We start from the raw sequence: 20,405 nt of genomic DNA, 5'->3' as shown, positions 1-20,405 counted from the left end.
CTATTTCAAAAAACCAATATACATTGTATGAAATTATTGTTAAAAATTAAATTGAAAATTACAAATAAAAAATTATAGATAAAAGGATCTATGGCCATAATTTTACTGTAATAATAGGAGGTAGCTTTGATATATCTTTAATAAAAGCACATTAAAATGACAAACAATATTTCACTGCAAATGTCAAAATAAATACTATCAAAGTACTGGCATGATGAAATGAACTTATAAACACAAGCCTCAGGAACAAGTACAACACTCACTGAGTAACTCCACTGTACCCACCCCACTGTCATCGCCTTGCTTTAGACCTATTACCTCATCTACATCATTGCAACAGTATCCTAACAAGTTTCTCAACATCCACTCTATTCTCCAGCTCCTCTTCATCACTCACACGCAAAATTATTTTTCTAAGGTGAAAAATGTTTCTGCTTAAAATTTAATAGATCCTACAGCCATAATATGATTCCTAATCTAAGTAATCTCATCGTAACCCGATCCACCTTGGGGTTTTTTTTTTCCTTCTCTTCCCAAACCTACTTCTATACTGCCACTGTAACCTTATAGTATGATGATTTTATTTCTATAGGTTCCGCCAACTTCTACCATTTTATGCTTATTTCTTTTTCCTGTTCCCCCTGTGGTCTCAATAATGCCATAGTCACTTCTATTTTCAACATTTCTTCAAGCCTTCTTCAAGCAAGTCCTCACCCTAACTTTCCCAAAGAACTGGGTAGCCTACATAGATTTCTAATATATATAACCCAGAACATTTATTCTGTTCACTTAAGGCAAGATAAAAAGACTTATTAACTTTATACTGAAGCCTAATACATAAAAGTGCACCAAAGCAAAGGGCTCTACTTGAAAGGGGATAGGTAGGTGCTGGAGCTCCTGCTGTTTCGGTCTACCCGATCTCATTTAGTCACACAGTGCCAGCCCTGAACCATCTCTGCAATAGCAGACACAATTATGAAAGCAAGTTTCAAGTTTTAGCCACAACCTTATTGGCCACACAAACTCTCTAAGCCCCAGTTTTGTGAGATAATTAGTATGCATGAAATAAACATTTGTGAACCTTAAAGATCTGCATACATCTGAAGAATTTAAATTTCACAAGCCATAAGCTAAATGACTACATTATAGAATTTTAATTTTAGCACATGAAACTATTGACTGTGAAAGTATTCTAAATTCTAAAATCTTCATTTGTTAAAATAAAGCATCCTAAATCAGGTGTGGTGGTGTACACCTTTAAACTCAGGAGGCTTAGGCAGACACATCGCTGAGTTTGAGGCCAGCCTGGCCTACATAACTAGTTTAAGATAGCCAAGGCTACACAGGGAAACCTTGTGTCAAAACAAAACAAAACAAAAGCATCCTAAAAAATGCCACTGAATTTTCAGAGTCACGGGTCCTTTGCCATGTTTCCTGTACTTGGTAAGTTTGTAATTTTTAGGGGGAAGAGACAACAATAAAGTACGATATTTAGAGTATAAACTCTCAGACTTACAGGATAGGTCAGTAGTACAGAGCTTCCATCCCCAGCCCAGGAAGAGAGAAAGGCAGCTGTGTTGGTACTCAGCAGGCCAGATCGGAAGGCCAGCATCTCACTGAGCCTTCATTTGTCGTTCTGATTTTTTTTTTTTTGTATTTCTGGGTTCTGAACCTAGAACCTTGTATAGTTCTTGTTAGGTAAGAACTATACCTCTGATCTATAGCTCTTCATTTTGCTTTCTCTTATTCTGAGACAAGGATCACTAAGTTGACAGTCCTGAGTAGTTGGAACTGCAGCCTGTACCACCAGGCCTGGATTCCTCATCTTCAAAGTGAAAACACTACAGCTTTTCAGTTGCTGGGAGACGCTCAGAACAAACTCTTTAGAGAATACAACCATTAACCAAAAAAAAAAGAAAGAAAGAAAGAAAAAAAGCCGGGCGGTGGTGGCGCACGCCTTTAATCCCAGCACTCGGGAGGCAGAGGCAGGCGGATCTCTGTGAGTTCGAGGCCAGCCTGGGCTACCAAGTGAGCTCCCAGAAAGGCGCAAAGCTACACAGAGAAACCCTGTCTCGAAAAACCAAAAAAAAAAAAAAAAAAAAAAAAAGAGAATACAACCCTTGAGAAATCAATGCTTATTTTTCTTTACTGAAGAACTTTGACAGGTTTGAAATACCCATGTTAATATGGCCATCAATATTCCCTTTCCTTTTCTGCTTTATGGCAAAGGGTTAAGAACACAATAGCTTAAGTCTCTAAGTGAACAGGCCTAACTCTGACCATTCTGACTATCGAGTATAGTACATATGGTTTGATTCTGGACGGCCCATAGCAATTAGACAGCATTTTTTTTTACCAGATTTTTTTTCATTTTCATTACATTTATTAATTGTACAAAATAATGGATTTCATGATGACATTTCATACATGTATATATGATTTGATTATCTTCAACCCTCTATTATCATACCATGTCACTACCACCCATTTCTTCTTCTACACTTCCAAGCTCCCCTTCTACTTTCCTGGGTTTTTTATTTTTACTATTCTACCTTTAATTATTATTGCTACATGTATGCATAAATATAAATTTTATATATTATATGAAAAACGACCAACTGAGTCGATGTAGGGTTTTTCATATGTATATGTTTTAGGGCTGACTATCTGGTGCTGGATAACCAATGAGAGGGTTTATCCCTGGGAAGACTTATCCTCCTTCTCTCTGTAGTCACTAACACCTAGAGCTCTTCATCTAGAGGTGGGCCTTCGACCTAAGGCTCAAAGAACATTGTGGGTAGAAAGACCAGGATGTTTGCTGAGACTGTGTCTTCCATATAGGACAGGGAAGCTGTGCCCACGAAGTCAGTATGGCAGCTTCAACAAGACCTAAACAATGACAACACTAGTTGAAAACCTTTTAAGCACAGATGCAGTCTTGTTCTTCTCAGCAGAGCCTAATAGTATACCTCTAAAGCCAGCAAATCAGGTTCACCCAGTCAAACGAATTTCCTCTAACTGGAAGTTCAACATATAATAAACAAAATGTCCTTTCTTTCAGTTTCTCTACTTTGGTTTTTGATATGGTATATAACCCAAGCTGGCCTCAAACTTAGGATCCTCCTGCCTCAGCCTCCCCTGTAAGTGATATTACAAGGTGTGTGCTTATACCACACCTGGATATATAACTCTCTACCCTTTATGTTGCAGGGTCTCATATAGATCAGGCTAGTCACAAATTTGCTATGTAGCATACGTTAACCTTGCACTCCTGATCCTCCTGCCTCTTTCTCTCAAATGATGGGATTAAAAGTGTGCATGCTTAGCAATTCACTGGTTTCTATCAGGAATGTTTATTTACTATTAGAAATACTCATGAGCTATTTCTTATATGAGTTGAAATCTAACATTAAATACAATTTTATAAAAGATGCTAACTAGATAAAACTAGATATAAAATATTCTCAAATTGAAAAGGGGAACTTTCTTGTTTTACTTCTTTATTTAGGTTTTTCAGGACAGGGTTTCTCTAACAGTCCTAGCTGTCCTGGAACTCACTTTGTAGACCAGGCTGGCCTTGAACTCAGAGAGATCTGTCTGCCTCTGCCTCCTAAGTGCTAGGATTAAAGGCATGCACCACCACCACCTGGCTATTTTTAAAACCATAAACATAAGTACAAATTCTTAAAAGAACTTCTTAGATAAAAGTAATACAAAAGGTGTTGGAAACAAAACAAACACTATTTAGTACTTTTAAAAAAAAGTATAGTACAAACATGAAAATATTTTCAAAATATAAATGGTTGAACAAAAAAACTAAAAGAATATGTATAATATGATTACACTATGTTTTTGTGCTATTAAATGTACAGAAGCAACTTAATTACTGCATAGAAAATATTCAGTCTATTCTAAAGAATATACAATCATGTGTGGCGGTACACGCTTGTGATTCAGCACTCCAAAGGTAAAGGCAGAAAGATAGTTTGAGGCTATCCTAAGCCACATAGGAAGACACTGCTTCAGAAATCCTAGGCGGTTTGGGGGTGTAACTTAAGTGGTACAGTGACTGCCTACCATGTATAAAGACCTGGGTAGCCAACACACACACACACACACACACACACACACACACACACACACACACACACACACACACAGTGAAAAGGCCTAGGATCTCCAGCACTACAAATAAAACTCACACTCTATAACATAATGAAGACAAATCATTTTTAATACAGTGTTTCCTAACATGAAAAATAAAATGATACCTTTTATTAAAGTTTGTTAAAAGTAATGGAAAAAATGGTTATTTTAAACACTCCAGTGCCCTGAAACTGTTGTCCAAGAAATCTGAAATTGTCACAAAAACAAGCTCTTTCTAGATAGACACGGTAGCTTAAGTATTAATCACTGGATTTGGGATGTAGAGGCAAGATGATCAGGACTTCAAAGTTATCCTTGGCTATATAGTAAGTTCAAGGCCAGAAAGGGTTATATAACAACAAAACAAAGTTGGGCAGTGGTGGCGCACACCTTTAATCCCAAGGAGGCAGAGGCAGGCAGATCCCTGTGAGGTCTACAGAGTGAGTTCTAGGACAGCCAGGGCTGTTACACAGAAAAACCCTGTCTAAAAAAACCAATGACAAAACCAAAAATTATATGTGTGTGTGTGTGTGTGTGTGTGTGTGTGTGTGTGTGTGTGTGTGTGTGTAAAACAAGGGATTCAGTAAAACAAAGGCAGGCAGCAAAGAAGAGAACTCAGAATCAGCTTCTTCTAAGAAATGGCATGCTGTATTTATGCCCAAAAGATCACAGCCTCGTTTACACCAATAGCTACCATAGTGCAGAACATGTAATCAAATGATGGCACAGGCAGAATGCAGATCTATGCTTTAGGATACCCATTATGTCCAAATATATTACTTTACAAGGCAAGGGAGGAAAAGAAGTTCTTTCCAAAAACTTTTTCAGTAAACTTGAAATTCAGTTTTACTCATTAGAAAACTAACAAACTTGCTTATATATACATACAACATTAAAAAAGATTTAAATTCCTGTAATCACAGTACTCAGGAGGCTGAGGCAGGAGTATAGGAAGTATGAAGACAACAATGAGATCCTTTCTCTAAAATAACAAATATAAAGTTTGATGATGATGATGATGATGATGATGATGATGTGTGTGTGTGTGTAATTTCTCCAAAATGTTATGTTAGCATTAGAGACTTGCTTATAAAAAATTTCTTTCTAACCCCATTTGCTTTAACTGAATGTGCACAACCATATGAAGAATAAATGTTTTTACAAGTGACAGAAGTTACTCTGATGGTAATATGGTACCCAGATATCTGTTTTCCTAATTCTCTTAATCAAGACAATAGGAAAAGGCACATATACAGCCATTTAGAGAATTAGAATAGGATTAACTTATAAAGTATTTATCTATATTAGAAAACACCCACAAATTTTCTCTTATGAGCAACATTTTAAGCGTGAATGTTTCTCTTATGTTTTCTAAAGGGAAAACATAAAATTAATAATAATAATCTTCATTTTATATAGAAATACCTTTACTTGCTATATTAGTACTAAGTAATATTTCCTTATCCAAGAACAATGTGCCAGAAAATACATGTAGATAAAGCCATGGTTTTACCACTTACCAGTTCTGATCCAGTTTCCCATAAAACAAGAGGTCAATCATAACATGATCTCTTGGGGCCCTTTCCCAGGGAGATATTATTTTATTTTATTTACTGACTCATTTTGAAGAAAGGAAAAGACAGGGTGGTCTAGAACTCACTAAGTAGAACTTGGGCTCAAACACTCCATCATCCTCTTACTTCTGCCTCCCTAGTGTTAGGATTCCAGATATGTACCAACATGCCTAGCTTGCTGATATTTTTTAAAATAGATGGATAAAAGCTCATTCCTGTCTTTATAGGCATGTGATAGGGCACAGATAGTATACATGCATAGTGAAGAAATGTGAATTATAATAATTCAATACATTACTGACAACTGAAAAAATTTCTTTTACTAACCAACTGACATAATACGTGAATACTTAAAAACTTTTAAGTACTATACAGACTATGTCAAAATTCTTAGCAATATATATCTACATCTCCATAATTTCTTTAGGCTAACAAAAAGCTGTGCATAGCTAATGTATTTAACTCAGGGAGTTTGCAGACATGGACAGTTACCCATGAAAGAAAACTATCACTAGAATCAATGTCATAACCATACCCATCACTTCTAAAAGCTTTATCCCACTCTATTATTATCTTTTGGTGATGAGATCATTTAAGATCTACCCTGTCGGCAAAGGTTTAACGTAATACTCAGTATTTTAACAGTAGATAGTATGATGTATAATACATCTGCAGAATTAATTTATCTTGCCTAACTGAAGCTTCGTGTCCTTTGACCAAGACCTCCCGATTTCACCCATCCCTCAGACTCTAGCAATCACCACTTACTTCTCTTCGAGTCTATGTAACAGAATATTTTAGAATCCTCAGATAAGGGGGATCATCTTATGTCTGGCTTATTTTACTTTGCATAATGCCTTTTATACTGTTGTAAATAGGATTCCCTGTTACTGTTTTTCAAGGTTGGATAATATTTGATAGCAGATTTTTACCCATTAATCTGCTGATAAAACATTTAGATTCCTTTCATGTCTTAGCTACTGTGACTAATGCTGCAATCATCACAAACATGGGATTTCAGATAGCTCAATATCCAAACTTGAATTTATATATATATATATATATATATATATATATATATATATATATATATATATATATATATATATATATATACACACACATATGACATTGTTGGAATATATGGGAGCTGTATTTATTTTTTGAAAGACCCTCCATACTGTTTAGTTGTGGCTGCACTAATTTACACTATTATAAAAAGTGCACAGGGTTCCCTTTATCCACATCCTCACCAATACTGACTACTTTTTATTCCTTTGATTAATGGCCACCCTAACAGGTATGATGCAGTATCTCATTATACTTTTGATTTACTGTTCCCTAATGACTAGTAATGACGGGCAATTTTTCATACACCTATTTGCTGATTCGAATTGCTCCATGACAGGGAAGAAGGGTAAAGAACAGACAGCTAACTTACTAGTACAATTAGTCAAATATACAGGCCCTCAATTTGAAGCTTAGGAAAATACAATCCTAAGGATTTCCGTTCAGATTTCTTTCTAGGTGGGGGAAATGTTATTTGGCATAAAGCATGCTTTTCAGAGACACTATCTTCTTTGGGGTGTTATATGGAGAAGCAATCAAGCATCCCTTCATTCATAACCACACAAAGTTTATTAAATATAAATGTAGACTCTGAACATCTGTGAAGTACACACAGCCTTAATCAGAACTCGTACTTTCACTGTAGTAGTATCATTTCCTTGGTCCCTGTTGACATGTGCTTTGTCAGTTAACCGAATAATCTGAATACACATACCTTTGGCAGCATGGGAGTATCCCTTTTCTTCTTCTTTTCTGAATTAGGATCATCTAGTAAGTCTGGCTCAAAAGTATAAAGTTCAGTAAGCTCATTCATGGTAAAATGACGTTCAACCTGCTGTTGATCAACAACTCGGAAAGATAGTGACTGCTTTGTTACCTGTCGATCATAAATCTTATCTTCCATGGTTCCCTTTGTTAAGAAAAAAAAAAGGAACAATACACAGATAAGGAAAATTTGGTCAACATGAAGTACGTATAAATCTAGTTACTGGTTAATATGAAATGCTAAAATTTCAAGGTCATATGTTGTGACAAAGAATCACTAACAGTGTTGCTCCATTCTACTCAAGAAAACTTACCATCTAAATTTGTCATCAAATTAAGAAAACTAGACTATGAAGACTTATTCTAAATTATCTGAGCAAACTGGATCTGTGTGCCACCTTGAGATAGTTCTATGCTTGGTGAACGTCAAAGAACAAGCAGATATCAGGATGAACAGAAAAAAAAGGCACATGAAATGAAAGAAAGCAGAATTTTAGTGTAATATATAATAAGCTAACAATAGCCAAAACTCCCTTTAGTTCAAACGTAGCTTTAATTCAGTATAAGCTAGTATATTGACATATACTATTCATTACTTATAAACTAAAATATAAAGTAGTCGTACATTTTAAGTAACAGGAAAGAATTTACACTCGCAAGCCACACTAAGGAAGATCAAGTAAAGATCTGCCCCCCAGGCTGTAATTGACAAAAGCCCAGATTTAGGTGCAGGTGGACAGTATATGTCCCACTTACATGTGCCAGTTAAAAGGGCAACTTGACCCTACAAACATCAATGACCTTGAAATGCACTTATTTCTTCAATTTTGTTGAATTTTCTTAAATCTGAATTCTGAGAGGGTGCTGATGATTTTGTTTTTAAACAGGGGTCTCACTATGTAACCAAGACTATCACTGAAACTGCCACCCTCCTGCCTACATGTCCTATATGCTGGGATCACAGCTGTGTACCACCATGTCTGGCTTGTGTCTCAGGCTAACTTGACACCTGGCTTTATTTACAGAATACTTTCAACTCTGCCTCTTTCTAAGAGATCTATGTCGTGCATATCTAAAGTAATATCAGTTTCATCTGTCCATGTTCTGTACCTCTAGAATATTATTAACTTCAACTTTTTAGTATGAAAACATGCAAATGACAAACCTACCTGAGCTAAGAACCTATATACATAAACAGGCTTAGTTTGTCCAAAGCGATAAACTCTGAATATACTCTGGATGTCATAAGATGGATTCCAGGAAGCATCAAATATAATTACTCTATTAGCAGCTACCAGGTTAATTCCAAGAGATCCTGCTTTGGTGGAAATGATAAACAACCGCCCTCTAAAAATGAAAACATAAAATAAATGCTTAATTATAATGACTTTAATATTACAAAAGCACACACACATAGTATACTTTATCTACAGTGGTTTAAATAAGATAAATCAGCTCCCCAGAACAAAGAAAAATTGTAACTATAATTATATTAATATTAAATTATATTATTAATATTAAAACATCCAATAATTTGTAATAAAAGATGACTTAGAGATTAAGAAGAGCTGGGGGAGGGGATAGAATATGATCAAAATATAGTATGTTTAAAATTGTTTTAAATAAAAAATTATCAATATACATATTAGAATTTGTTCTGCATCATTTATGATTGGAGAAAAGCAAATTAAAAATCACATGAAGATTGTTTCTCAGCCTTTTGGCTAAAATCAAGTGTAGTGTCTGTTATCAGTTTAATATACGATGTATGTTCTATCCAAGGAGAGTATGTTACATGGATTTTTGGAGCTAAGAGATAGAATAGAAGCAGTTTCTGTCCACTCCATGCCATCAACCTGGTATCGCAGTTCCTCCACGAACAGTGCACCATCTTTGGAGAACTTGAATGAATGGATAAACAAACTAGATTTTATAAAAACATGACAATACTAAGTCGTGAGAAGAATGTATAGCTCAAAGTGTCTTACATTGCTGAAATGAATACAAACCATAGAATCACTGTGGAAAACTGACAATCTCATAGATAGATAAACATAAAATTAGCCGGGGGTGGTGGTGCATGCCTTTAATCCCAGCACTGAGAAGGCAGAGGCAAGCAGAACTCTGAGTTGGAGGCTAGCCTGGCCTACAAAGAGAATTCCAGGAGAGCCAAGGCTGTTACACAGAGAAACGCTGTCTCAGAAAAACCACAAAAAATTATCATACAATCAGCAATTACGTTCTTCAGACTGCATCACACCTAGGGAAATACCACTGATGACAAAAACTTGTATAGGGACATTCATAATATCTTTAATTCTAAAACCTGGGAACAATTTAAATGTTCCTGAAAAGGCAATACTATACAAATTGTCTATATCCCTACGAAGACCTAGAATTCAAAAATAAAAAGGAAATAAACATAAATCACAAATATATTTTTGAGATAGAATCTTACAATGTTGCCCTGGCTGGCCTGCAATTTGCTATGTAGACCAGGCTGGCACTGAACTTACAAAGATCCACCTGTTTCTGCCTCCCTAATGCTGGAATTAAAGCATGTGCTACCATGTCTGGCCCAAATACATTTTAGTAAGGGAAAGAAGTGAGATTCATATGGCTTCAATCTATAGGATTCCATGAGCAAATTTTGGGGTAAAGGTTGTGATTGACCTGGTTTGGGTCTCAATTGCATCATTTATTAAAAATGAAAGGCTCTATTAAAAATCTAATTTGACTGAAGCTGAATTAAAAATATCTGTACATACAGAAGAAGCTTCATACCTCACATTGGTTTCGTCATTAAATTCTTCAGCCCACTTCTTCCTTGACTGTGCAGTCGTAGAACCATCCAAACGGTAATAGTCAATATTTCGGAGCCACTTCCCTTCACCTGAAAATGTAGTAAGAAAACTCAAAGAGGAACTTGATGTGTTACTCTGCTAATATTGCTAATGTAGACTTTCTTCCTTGAGTACCACTTGAAAGCAAGATGGCTGAATGACTAGAGGTTCTTGCCACAAAGCTTGACCTGAATTTGATCCCCAGGACCCACCAAGTAGAAGAAGAAAGCTGACCTCAAATTGTTCTCTGACCTCCACTCACATGCCCAACTACATGCCTATAATCCCAGATCTAGGAGGGCTGATGGAGAATGTCAGCCTAGTACTCCATAACTAGACATCAATCGTCAAAACTCAAAATCAGGGTTAAAGATGTAGCTAAGTTGGCGGAGTGCATGAAGCCCTGGATCCTCAGTAAGAAATAAAAGCAGATGTGGTACAGGTTATATGCACACAATTCCAGCACCACTTGGGAGGGAGAGGCAGGAGGATCAGAACTCAAGGCCAGGCTCAGATACTGAGTGCATTTGAAACTTTGTATTTAGGAACAGAAACAAACTAGGTTAACAGCTCAGTGCCTGCTGTACAAATATGAGCATCTGAGTTCTGATCCCCAGCACCAAGGCAAAAGGTGAGCATAGTGGTGGGCACCTGATGCCAGGGACTCACTAGCCAGTCAGCCTGGCTGGAACTGGGAGTTCAATTCAGTGAGAGACCTTGCTTCAAAAAAGAAGATAAAGACTGACTGAGGAAGATACCTGAGGTGACCTCTGGCCTCCAGGGACTCAGAGAGACATGTGCACAGGCACACATATGCACACACAAACAAAACAAGAAGGTGGGTTATATTACTGTAGAGTAGCTCGGCGGCACACTCTTTTCTAGCATGTACAAAGCCCTGAGGATCCATCCTCAGGAAAGAAAACAGAAACGAGTTCTATCTATGCTTTTTGTACAGAATATATCCTTCCCCTTCTCAGTGTTGTATTGAAGACAGGGTTTCATTCCAAAGCCAAGGCTGCCAACCGAACACACGATCCTTCTTGTTTCTGCCTTCCTGCTGCCAAAACTCCAGTACTCAGTCACTACATTCAACAGAAAGATAGTCCTTTCTTAAACAAGGGATAATTAAGAACATCATAAATAAATTCACCGCACTGGCTATGGTGGTTCATGCCTGTAATCCCAGTACCTTGCTCAAACAAAAGGTAGAAAATACCTGAGAAATGACCACCGAAGATGTCCTCTGCCTTCACTGGCCTGGAACTTTGCCAAACTGGTCAGTACCTAAAACTCTCAAGATTCTGGAGTTCTGTGATTTTTTGGCATACTGCTAGATAGTAATTCCAAATCTGAATTTGATAATCTAAATTAAAATCCACAGTGTTCCAAATTCCGCTACTTAAAAAACTGTAGATTTCCGAACAATTTGTATTTTGAAATAAGGGGTATAATGTGTTTGATCAAGGTCTATATCATGATTTACTGTGGTGTTCCTTAAATCTAAAGTACCCAATACACAGTGCCAATCCTAGCAGTAGTAATAATAGTCACTGGTAGTTAGAGCCAACGCTTGCCAAAGACAACTTATAAAATTAGAAATAAACTGAGCCAGGCAGTGGTGGCACACACTTTTAATCCCAGCATTTAGGAGGCAGAGGCAGAGGCAGAGGCAGGTGGATCTCTGTGAATGTGAGGCCAGCCTGGACTACAGAGCAAGTTCCAGGACAGTCAGGGTTACACAGAGAAACCCTGTCTCGAACCCCACAGCAAAAAAAAAGGAAATAAACTGATAAGCATGTTTAAAAAAAAAACAGTTCAACTTTACTAGTAGTCAGAAAAATATAAATTAGCCAAGTATGGTGGTACATATTATCATCTGGGAGGCTAAAGCAAAAGCCAACCAAACCAAACCAAGAAACCCGCCAAACCCAGTCAGGGACTCTGAGTAAAAAGTGGTGATTTACAAGCTGTCTCTGAAATATAAGAATCAGAGTAACTGCTGGGTGGTGGTGGTGCACGCCTTTAAACCCAGCACTTGGGAGGCAGAGGCAGGCGGATCTCTGTGAACTCAAGGCTAGCCTGGGCTACAGAGTGAGTTCCATAACAGCCAGAGCTGCTACACAGAGAAACCCTGTCAGAAAACCGAAAAAAGAATCAGAGTAACCAAGGACTTTATTCTGAAGAGAGAAGAGAGGAAAAGCACCAGGAACCATGAAAAAGTAGATAGGACGGCTGAAAAGCACAGAAAAACAGAAAGGCTACAGAGACAAACGTGGAAAGCAACCCACAGCCTAAGCCCACAGCTCAGCCTCCAAGGTCTGCCTCCCTACTATGTGTTGGTACCAAATAGGCTGATTTTTGTTTCTTGTGATCCTGGAGCTGAAACTTAGGGCTTTGTACATCTAAGTTCCATGCTCTTATCACTGAGCTGTATCTCCAGACTCTTCAATTGAGTTTAACAGAGAATTGCCCTACAGAACTCCTCAGCAGCCTGGCTTCTAGTCCAAACATCACCATTTTACAACAGCCCAAAGGTGAGAACACACCCACTGTCAATGAATGACTTTTCAGACGGTTAGATATTAGACCATAAACAAAGTACAACCAAATAACGCCTACCACAAACAGATTAACACTGAAATTAGTTCACAAGTAAAAGAAGCCAGTAATGAAAGACTATGTATTAATTACTATGTTACAGATTTTCGTTAAATGGATTTTGGCAAATCTTATCACAAAAGAATAACAATAGAAGGAGATACATTAATATAACTCACTGTAATAGTCATTTTACTATTTGTATCCCATAATGTCATGTTGCAAACCTCCAATACACACAAGAAAGATTTAAACAAACAAAACAAAGCAAGCAAGCATAATAACCAATGCTGTAATCCCATCATACACTAAGGTGAGGCAAGAAGGTCATGAGTTTGGAGCCAGCCTAGCTAAACATCAAGACCCTGTTTTAAAATAAGGGGTGAAAGGGGGAGAAGCAGAGATGAGAGATAAAGACTGACCAGCTGTCTGTGAATAAAGACAAAGAGAAAATACAGGCTAATTTGGGATGTCAGAGTTGTGAGACATTGGATAGTTTGGTTTCCTTTATCCTTAAAATGTTTATATATGCTCAAGTGACTGTTTTAAAATTTATAATAACGTACACTTGCATATAACTCACCTTTATAAATGAGAGGTTTATCTTTGTCTTCTGTTTTCTCCCTACTAGCCAATTCAAGAAAATCTTCAATCAAGTCCAGAGATATGAGTGACTGGCTAAAAACAAGACTTAAAAAAAAAAAACAAGATTAGTGTTCATGGAGTAGAAGATCAATCCAGTAATTATTTTTCTTAATTAACCATGAATTTAACACAAAATTTTGTAATTAAAATCCAAAATCCTCAACAAGATATACTTCAAAGAAATTAAAAAGATGATTGTAAGATTTGTATGAATGTTAGGCACAGGACAAACAAACAAAAAAAAAACAACCAAAAAGGTAACTCAGCTCTAAATCACTGAAGGGCGGGAGAATATCAATGGGTAGGAGAATTATCAATGGGCAGAATATCAATGGAACAGAGCCTACCTAGACACAGACATAGCAAGAGTTCGGTTGTCTCAGTTGTCTTCCCCAGAATCAAACACTTCACTGAAGCAATTAATTCTGAACTAAAACTAAGTTCTTGATGGTTCCTATAAACAAGAATTTAAGTTCCTAGAAATGTTATTTGCTATTAATATAGAATTTGGACAATTCTGCTGGACAAGAGGTCAGCCGGAATCGATTAGCAAGTAAGACTAGTCTAGGAATCACTGAGCTAAGTACCATGCAAACAAGTTAAGAGTCATTAGGAACAAATGTCAATATACTAATATCTGTTTCCTAGTTGCAAATAACAAAGAAAATTTGATCTCTGATTAATAAAAATGCTCATACCTACATAAGCCATTTATTTGGTTTCACCTAGTTTTATTAGCATTTCATATGAAAATGCAAAGACCAATACAAGACTGGCAAGATGGCTCAGTGGGTAAAATTGCTTGCCATCAGGCTGGACAAATTGAGTTCAATCCCTGGGGTCCCACGTGATGGAAGGCAAGAACCAACTCCCAAATTTTTCTTGTGACTTCCTCACACGTGCCATGGCACAGGCAACACACACACATGTAATTAGAAACTTTTAAAAGCAATACTCACAAAAACAGATCACTGGGGATAGATCAGCTTTATCTACTTCCTGGTACCTGTGAACAATGGCCGTTTCACACTGTCTTTGCCAGGCTTATCCCTTTATGATGAATGGACTAAAAATCCATCTGAAACCATGAGCCAAAGCAAACTTTCCTCCTTTAAGTTGTTTCTATCAGTTATTTTGTTACAACAATGAAAAAGTGACTAAGACAGATGATATCCAAATAAAAAAATTGAAGGTGCTAAGGGTCAAACTAAGTAGTCTTCTACACACTAGGCAAGAACTCTGCCACTAAGCTACAGACACCCCTAAGCTCTCACATTAATTTTAAACCACAGAAGTTGATAACAGAAAAGCAAACAACAACAAAACAATCTGTAGTAAGAATCACTTCTCCGCTTGTACGAGCTCTAAACTCAAATATCTACTTCTTACTTTTCATCTTTCATGAATAACAAGTTATTCAAACTTAGCATGGCCCAAAGAAAACTCTTTATTTCTCCTAACGCACTTGTTTACTCTTTAGCCCTCCCAGTCATTTAAGTTGCAGATCTAGTAGTCACTCTTTGATTATTTATTGCCTATTACAGGATCATGTCATCAGTTATTGACAATAGGAATCTACCAATTCCTATTGTTTTTAAACCAAAACATTATTTTTACCAATTAATCTCAGTACCTAGGAGGCTAAGGCGAAAGACTAATTAGTTTAAGACTACCCTAAACCATACAGTAAAACCCTGAAGCACTGAAGAAAAAACTTGATTATGAACTCAGAAACAGCCACTTATAAGGAAGGTAAGTGTTTGTACTGGCATGGCACTGTAATAGTCAGAGAAATCACAACTTTATATGAAGAAAAAAAAACAGAATTGCTTAAATAAACTTTATAAACAATTGCAAGGGTACCAAAAAGTTCATTAATATAATAGATATATGAAAAAGCTTACACTTTATCCCCAATTTCTTCTGCCATTCGAAGAATTTCAAAAAGAAGTACCATTTTCCCAGAATGCTCTAAAACCTCAGCATCAGCATCTGTAACAAAATCTTTGTACCAATCTGGAGCTGGGCTACTTGGGTTAGAAGTGGAAGTAGTTTTACCTAAATAAAATAAATAGAACATAAGTAAGTATATTAATAAAACAAAAACTGAATAAGACCAAAAGAAGCAAAACAAGCCAGAGTAAGAAAGGTAACGGACTGATGAATATTTAGGACAGGGACAGGCAGATGAACACAAATGCCATCACAGGAGAAAAAGCTCTACACTGAGGGAAAGGCATAGAATGGAGAGAGATGAAGGTTGAGAGAAATGCAAGGTGATAGCAAGCAAAAGATGGATTCTGACAGAAGGCAAGAAAACAGATGCTACAAGCAGGGCTGAGGAGCTCAGAGAGAGACCGCAAGAGGGGGAAACCCCACAGACTATAAAAAAAGAAAACCCTGAAAATTCACTCTAAGAGACACGGGGTGGGGGGGGGGAGAGAAAGAGAAAGAGAAATATCAAGGAAGAAAAACTCTTCCCTGGGCTACTAACCCCAAAGACTAACCTGAAAACTCGCCCAATCACACTGAACCATTTTGTTCTTAGTTTTGTTTTGTTCTTTGTTTAAAAAATATTTGACACATAAAAGAAACAAGAAGAAAGTACAGGAAATAATCTATTAGATAATTTAAACATAATTTGAATCAAAATAAAAAATATAAGGTTAACAGGCTTCTAAACTTTCAATTTTGCTGCACTAAAAAGTATTGTAAATTTTAATGTTATAAAAAACACAGAATTTAATGGACAGCTGTGCTTTCATATCTCATCTTCATCAGTGTTGTAACTCTACATGATACAGATGAAGTCTAATTTATTTCCACTTTTCCTAAGACCTAACTAAACCCCTACTTTCTATATTTGTCATCTATTTTACTGCAAGTGTACCCCTAAACTGTGCATCATCTTGGCATTTTAAGCCATGCTCAAATAGTACCATATTGCTTATATCATTCTGTAACTTTTTTGGGGGGAGGGGTTCGAGACAGGGTTTCTCTGTGTAGCTTTGGAGCCTTTCCTGGAACTCACTCTGTAGACCAGACTGGCCTTGAACTCACAGAGATTCACCTGGCTCTGCCTCCTGACTGCTGGGATTAAAGGCGTGCGACACCACTGCCCAGCTCATTCTGCAAATTATTGTTCAGTGTGGTTTTTCACTCAAAATGTGATTATTTACGTTTGCCATTTAGCTTTTTTATTCAGTCATGCTAACTGTCATGTAGTATGTAAACAACATGATTATGTCATCAGTTATTAAGTTTCTGTTTGTAAGATAAAATGTTTCTCTATGAATCATCAAAAGGAATGTTCAATGCTTGTTGCTGTATTTTCTTGTTGTTATAAAATGTACCCTACATTTTATCTAAGTTTTAAATTTTATAACACAAAGTTACAGGATGATTTCTACAACAGTTCAACATATCTATTTTATAGTCTTTATCCAATATTTACATAATCTTATTTTCTTGAGACTCTGACCATGTGGTTTGTTTTGTGAGCTAACTTTCCTCAGACTGCTCATTAGTAATTTTTGTCACTAAATTTTCCTGAGGTTAATATTTCTAGTATTCTATACTTAATTTTCTTTTGGAAGTTTCAAAATTGTATTTATTATTATTATGTATGGGAGGGAGGGCACATATGTGGAGGTCAGAGGCCAACTGCGTAAAGTCCACTCTCTCCTTCCACATTTATGTGGGTTTCCAGAATCAAACTCAAATCTGTGGGCTTGTGTAACATATGCCTATTGAACCATCTTGCCAACCATTTTTTTTAAATTATTTCTATTTGCTTTTATCAATTCCACATATGTACACTTTGAATACTGACTCTTCACTTCTAACTTCCTACCAGTTCTGGCCACCTTGTAACCTCCCTTAAAATCTCTCATACATTTGTGTGTTTATTTTCTTCTGTGACCCACAAGATTATCCAGAGCCATTTGTGTAAATGTGGGTTTGGAGCTATCAATTCAAAGGTGGTGGGAAAGGGGGGGCGCATATACAATTAAGACAGTCACTTCCCCCTTCTCAGAATCTTAACTGACTGCCAATAGTTCAGAGATAAGGGTGACCCCGTGATCCCTGTCCTATTTCACTGATTGAATGTTGATAGGGCTGATCTGGTGTGGGCTGAACACAGGTTACTACAGTTCATATGAGTTCATGGTTACAATAGCAATAGTCTAGTTAATAGTGTTTCATTGCCGCTCTCTTTAGCTTCCAACTCTTACATCGGTCCAGGTCCCTCTTATGCCATGCATTCATGACTTCTTTTCTGCATCTAAGGTAGTCACGAGTCTCTGTATCCACGACTGTTCATTGTAGAAGAGGTCTAATTTTTCACTACCACTTCATCTTCATTGTAGCTGTAATCTGTGAACATGTATGTCTGAGGTGAAGGCACATTTCTGCAGACTAAATTCTATACTTGCTATTGTAGGTTACCCCCAAAGGATCACTAACACAGAATTACTTCTTTGTTTCATTTTGTTTTGTTTCTAGACAGGGTTTCATGTACCCCAAACTTGCCTTGAGTTTACTATGTAGCCAAAGCTGGGATTACAGGCATGTACCACCATACCTGGCTTTCAGGCCCATGTTGTGAACTTAATAAAACAATTTTATCAACCAAAAGTCAAAGCTGAAACATACAAACTTCCCATAAATTCTCATATTTACTGGCAGGGTTTTGTTTGTGGGGCAGGGGTGGGGGAGGAGAGTATAACACTTGATAGCAAATCTGTACCCTTAGGGAGTCGGCTTTGAGAGAGTAATCTAAGACCAACACAGTATAGAAGGCTAAAAGCCTTGTATTCTATCCCTAAGTAGGAAAAAAGATCAACAACAATAGCAGCAAAAACCCCAAAGCTCCTAGTCTCGAGACTAGGATACTGCTAGGGCTTCTAGTCTACACGTTCTTGAACTTGTTTTTGAGGTTTAACAAGGGCCTCTTTGCATCTGGTCCCTGGTGGTTCCATTACCTTTATAAAACTCATTATGCATTTGCATTAAAACCACAATAAACTATTATGTAGGCATGTCACATACTTGTAAGACCCCCATCTTTCCCTGAATGTCTTTTGTTTGTTTGAGACAAGGTCTTATTCTGTAGCCTAGCCTGGCCTCAAACTCACTACATAGCCAAGACAAGAGTAAAACATATGATTCTCTGACCTTATTATCCTAAGTGCTGGGATTACAGGTATATACTATCCCTCTTGCCTCTGAAATATTTTATAGGATATTCTCCTCCTCTCTTGGTGAAATTCTATTCACACCTTACTATACTTTTCATCTCAGAAAGCTTTCCCTGAAACTATTGGTCCTTGCTTATATGGGAACATGAATGGTAAACAGTCCTCTTCACTGACATTAAAACATTGCTTGGTAACCACAACTCACGACACACAGGCAATTTGGAAAAAAAAATGTGGCTTATTCTGAACACTCTGTGGGAGTCCAGAATTTGGAATGAGCCAGGCACATAGTAACCAGCCCACAATAAAACTCGGGCAAGGAATCTCTAATGAGCTTCTCCAGTAAACAACATTTTGTACATGTGGTAATTGAATGCTAGAGAAGTGCATTCTAGAAGATTCCAAGAGGAGTATGCTGGTTTGAAAGAAAATGGCCCCCAAAGGGGGTGGCACTATTAGGAGGTGTGACCTTGTTGGAGGAAGTGTGTTACTGTGGAGGCAGGCTGTGAGGTCTCTCTTGCCTAAGCTTCACTTAGTGTGACTGTCAGTCAACTTCCTGTTGCCTACAAGATGTCGGACTCTGAGCTGCACCTTGTCTGCCAGCACACCGCCATGCTCCCTGTCATGATGATAATGGATGCTCCCTGTCATGATGATAATGGACGGAACCTCTGAAACTAAGCAAGCCATACCAACTAAATGTTTTCTTTGTAAGAGTTGCTGAGGTCATGGTATCTCTTCACAGCAACTGAAACCCAAACTAAGACTAAAAGGAAATTTTTAGAAGTTTCCTTTGAATTTTACTCCATGTGCCTTTTCTCTTTGTTGACTTTGTGTTTTAACTTTGGGTATAATAAGCTATAGTCTTGAATATGGCTATACCCTGGATCCTCTGATTTCTTCTAGTCAATCAATGAGCTTGGACACAGCCTTGAGGACCCTGGAACATAACTTATTAAACAAATGTTAACTAAACACATTTTTATAATCAGTCACCTAGCAAACAGCCATTGCTTCTGGAGCAGGGTGCATTAAAAGAATTTAATATGAAAACATCAGAACAGAAAAATGCTAGCAGAAAGTAAAAATGTGAGGCTACATAGGAAGTGTCAGAGAGCAGAATAAGTTAGAATTTGCACGCAAACACTACAGCTTCCACTCGTGTGTGTGTGCAGTCTGGGATCATCAAACCCAGGGCATCCTGATTACTAAATATGGGACCTACCATTGAGCTATGACTTTAGTCCTCCATTTTAATTCTGATCCTACTAAATATAATAACAGCTTACAATAATGAAAGAATCAAATGTGGGGCTGGGGATGTATCTTAGCTGGTAGAATGCTTTTCTAGCATACATGAACCTCTGGTTTCCCTGGTATCATGAGCCTAGCACTCTGGAGGTAGAAACAGAAGATCAGAAGTTCAAGGTCATATTCAGCTATATATCAACAACCTGGAATACATGAGAGCCTTTCTTTAAAATAAATAATCAGAAACCTATGGGCTATTCCAACTAATATATATTCTAGCCAGGCATGGTAGACCATGTCTCTAATCCCAG

General features: G+C 37.2%; 1 protein-coding gene and 1 non-coding gene across 18 annotated transcripts in view; one reads left to right on the top strand and one right to left on the bottom strand.

Annotated features, from left to right (window-relative positions):
* Atrx (ATRX chromatin remodeler) overlaps window positions 1-20,405 on the bottom strand; it is a 180,666-nt gene that overhangs the window by 22,180 nt on the left and 138,081 nt on the right. For 16 of the 17 annotated variants that reach the window (XM_015986247.3, XM_076562565.1, XM_006992600.4 and 13 more), the window contains 5 exons: window positions 15,547-15,700; window positions 13,581-13,687; window positions 10,338-10,446; window positions 8,723-8,900; window positions 7,504-7,698 (listed from right to left, as the gene is read on the bottom strand). In XM_015986247.3, the coding sequence (XP_015841733.1) occupies window positions 7,504-7,698; window positions 8,723-8,900; window positions 10,338-10,446; window positions 13,581-13,687; window positions 15,547-15,700 (743 nt within the window). Of the gene's footprint in view, window positions 1-7,503; window positions 7,699-8,722; window positions 8,901-10,337; window positions 10,447-13,580; window positions 13,688-15,546; window positions 15,701-15,743; window positions 18,020-20,405 lie in introns of those variants that run through there. The other variant, XM_042269321.2, reaches the window with a different exon arrangement.
* On the top strand, window positions 9,258-9,446 carry LOC121825977 (U2 spliceosomal RNA). Its single transcript, XR_006068329.1, has one exon. It is a non-coding gene; the product is annotated as a U2 spliceosomal RNA (small nuclear RNA).

Source organism: Peromyscus maniculatus, chromosome X (genome assembly GCF_049852395.1).
Source record: "Peromyscus maniculatus bairdii isolate BWxNUB_F1_BW_parent chromosome X, HU_Pman_BW_mat_3.1, whole genome shotgun sequence".
Classification (NCBI taxonomy): domain Eukaryota; kingdom Metazoa; phylum Chordata; class Mammalia; order Rodentia; family Cricetidae; genus Peromyscus; species Peromyscus maniculatus.
The sequence above is the reverse complement of the archived record's forward strand: the minus strand, read 5'-3'. Positions and strand labels throughout refer to the sequence as shown.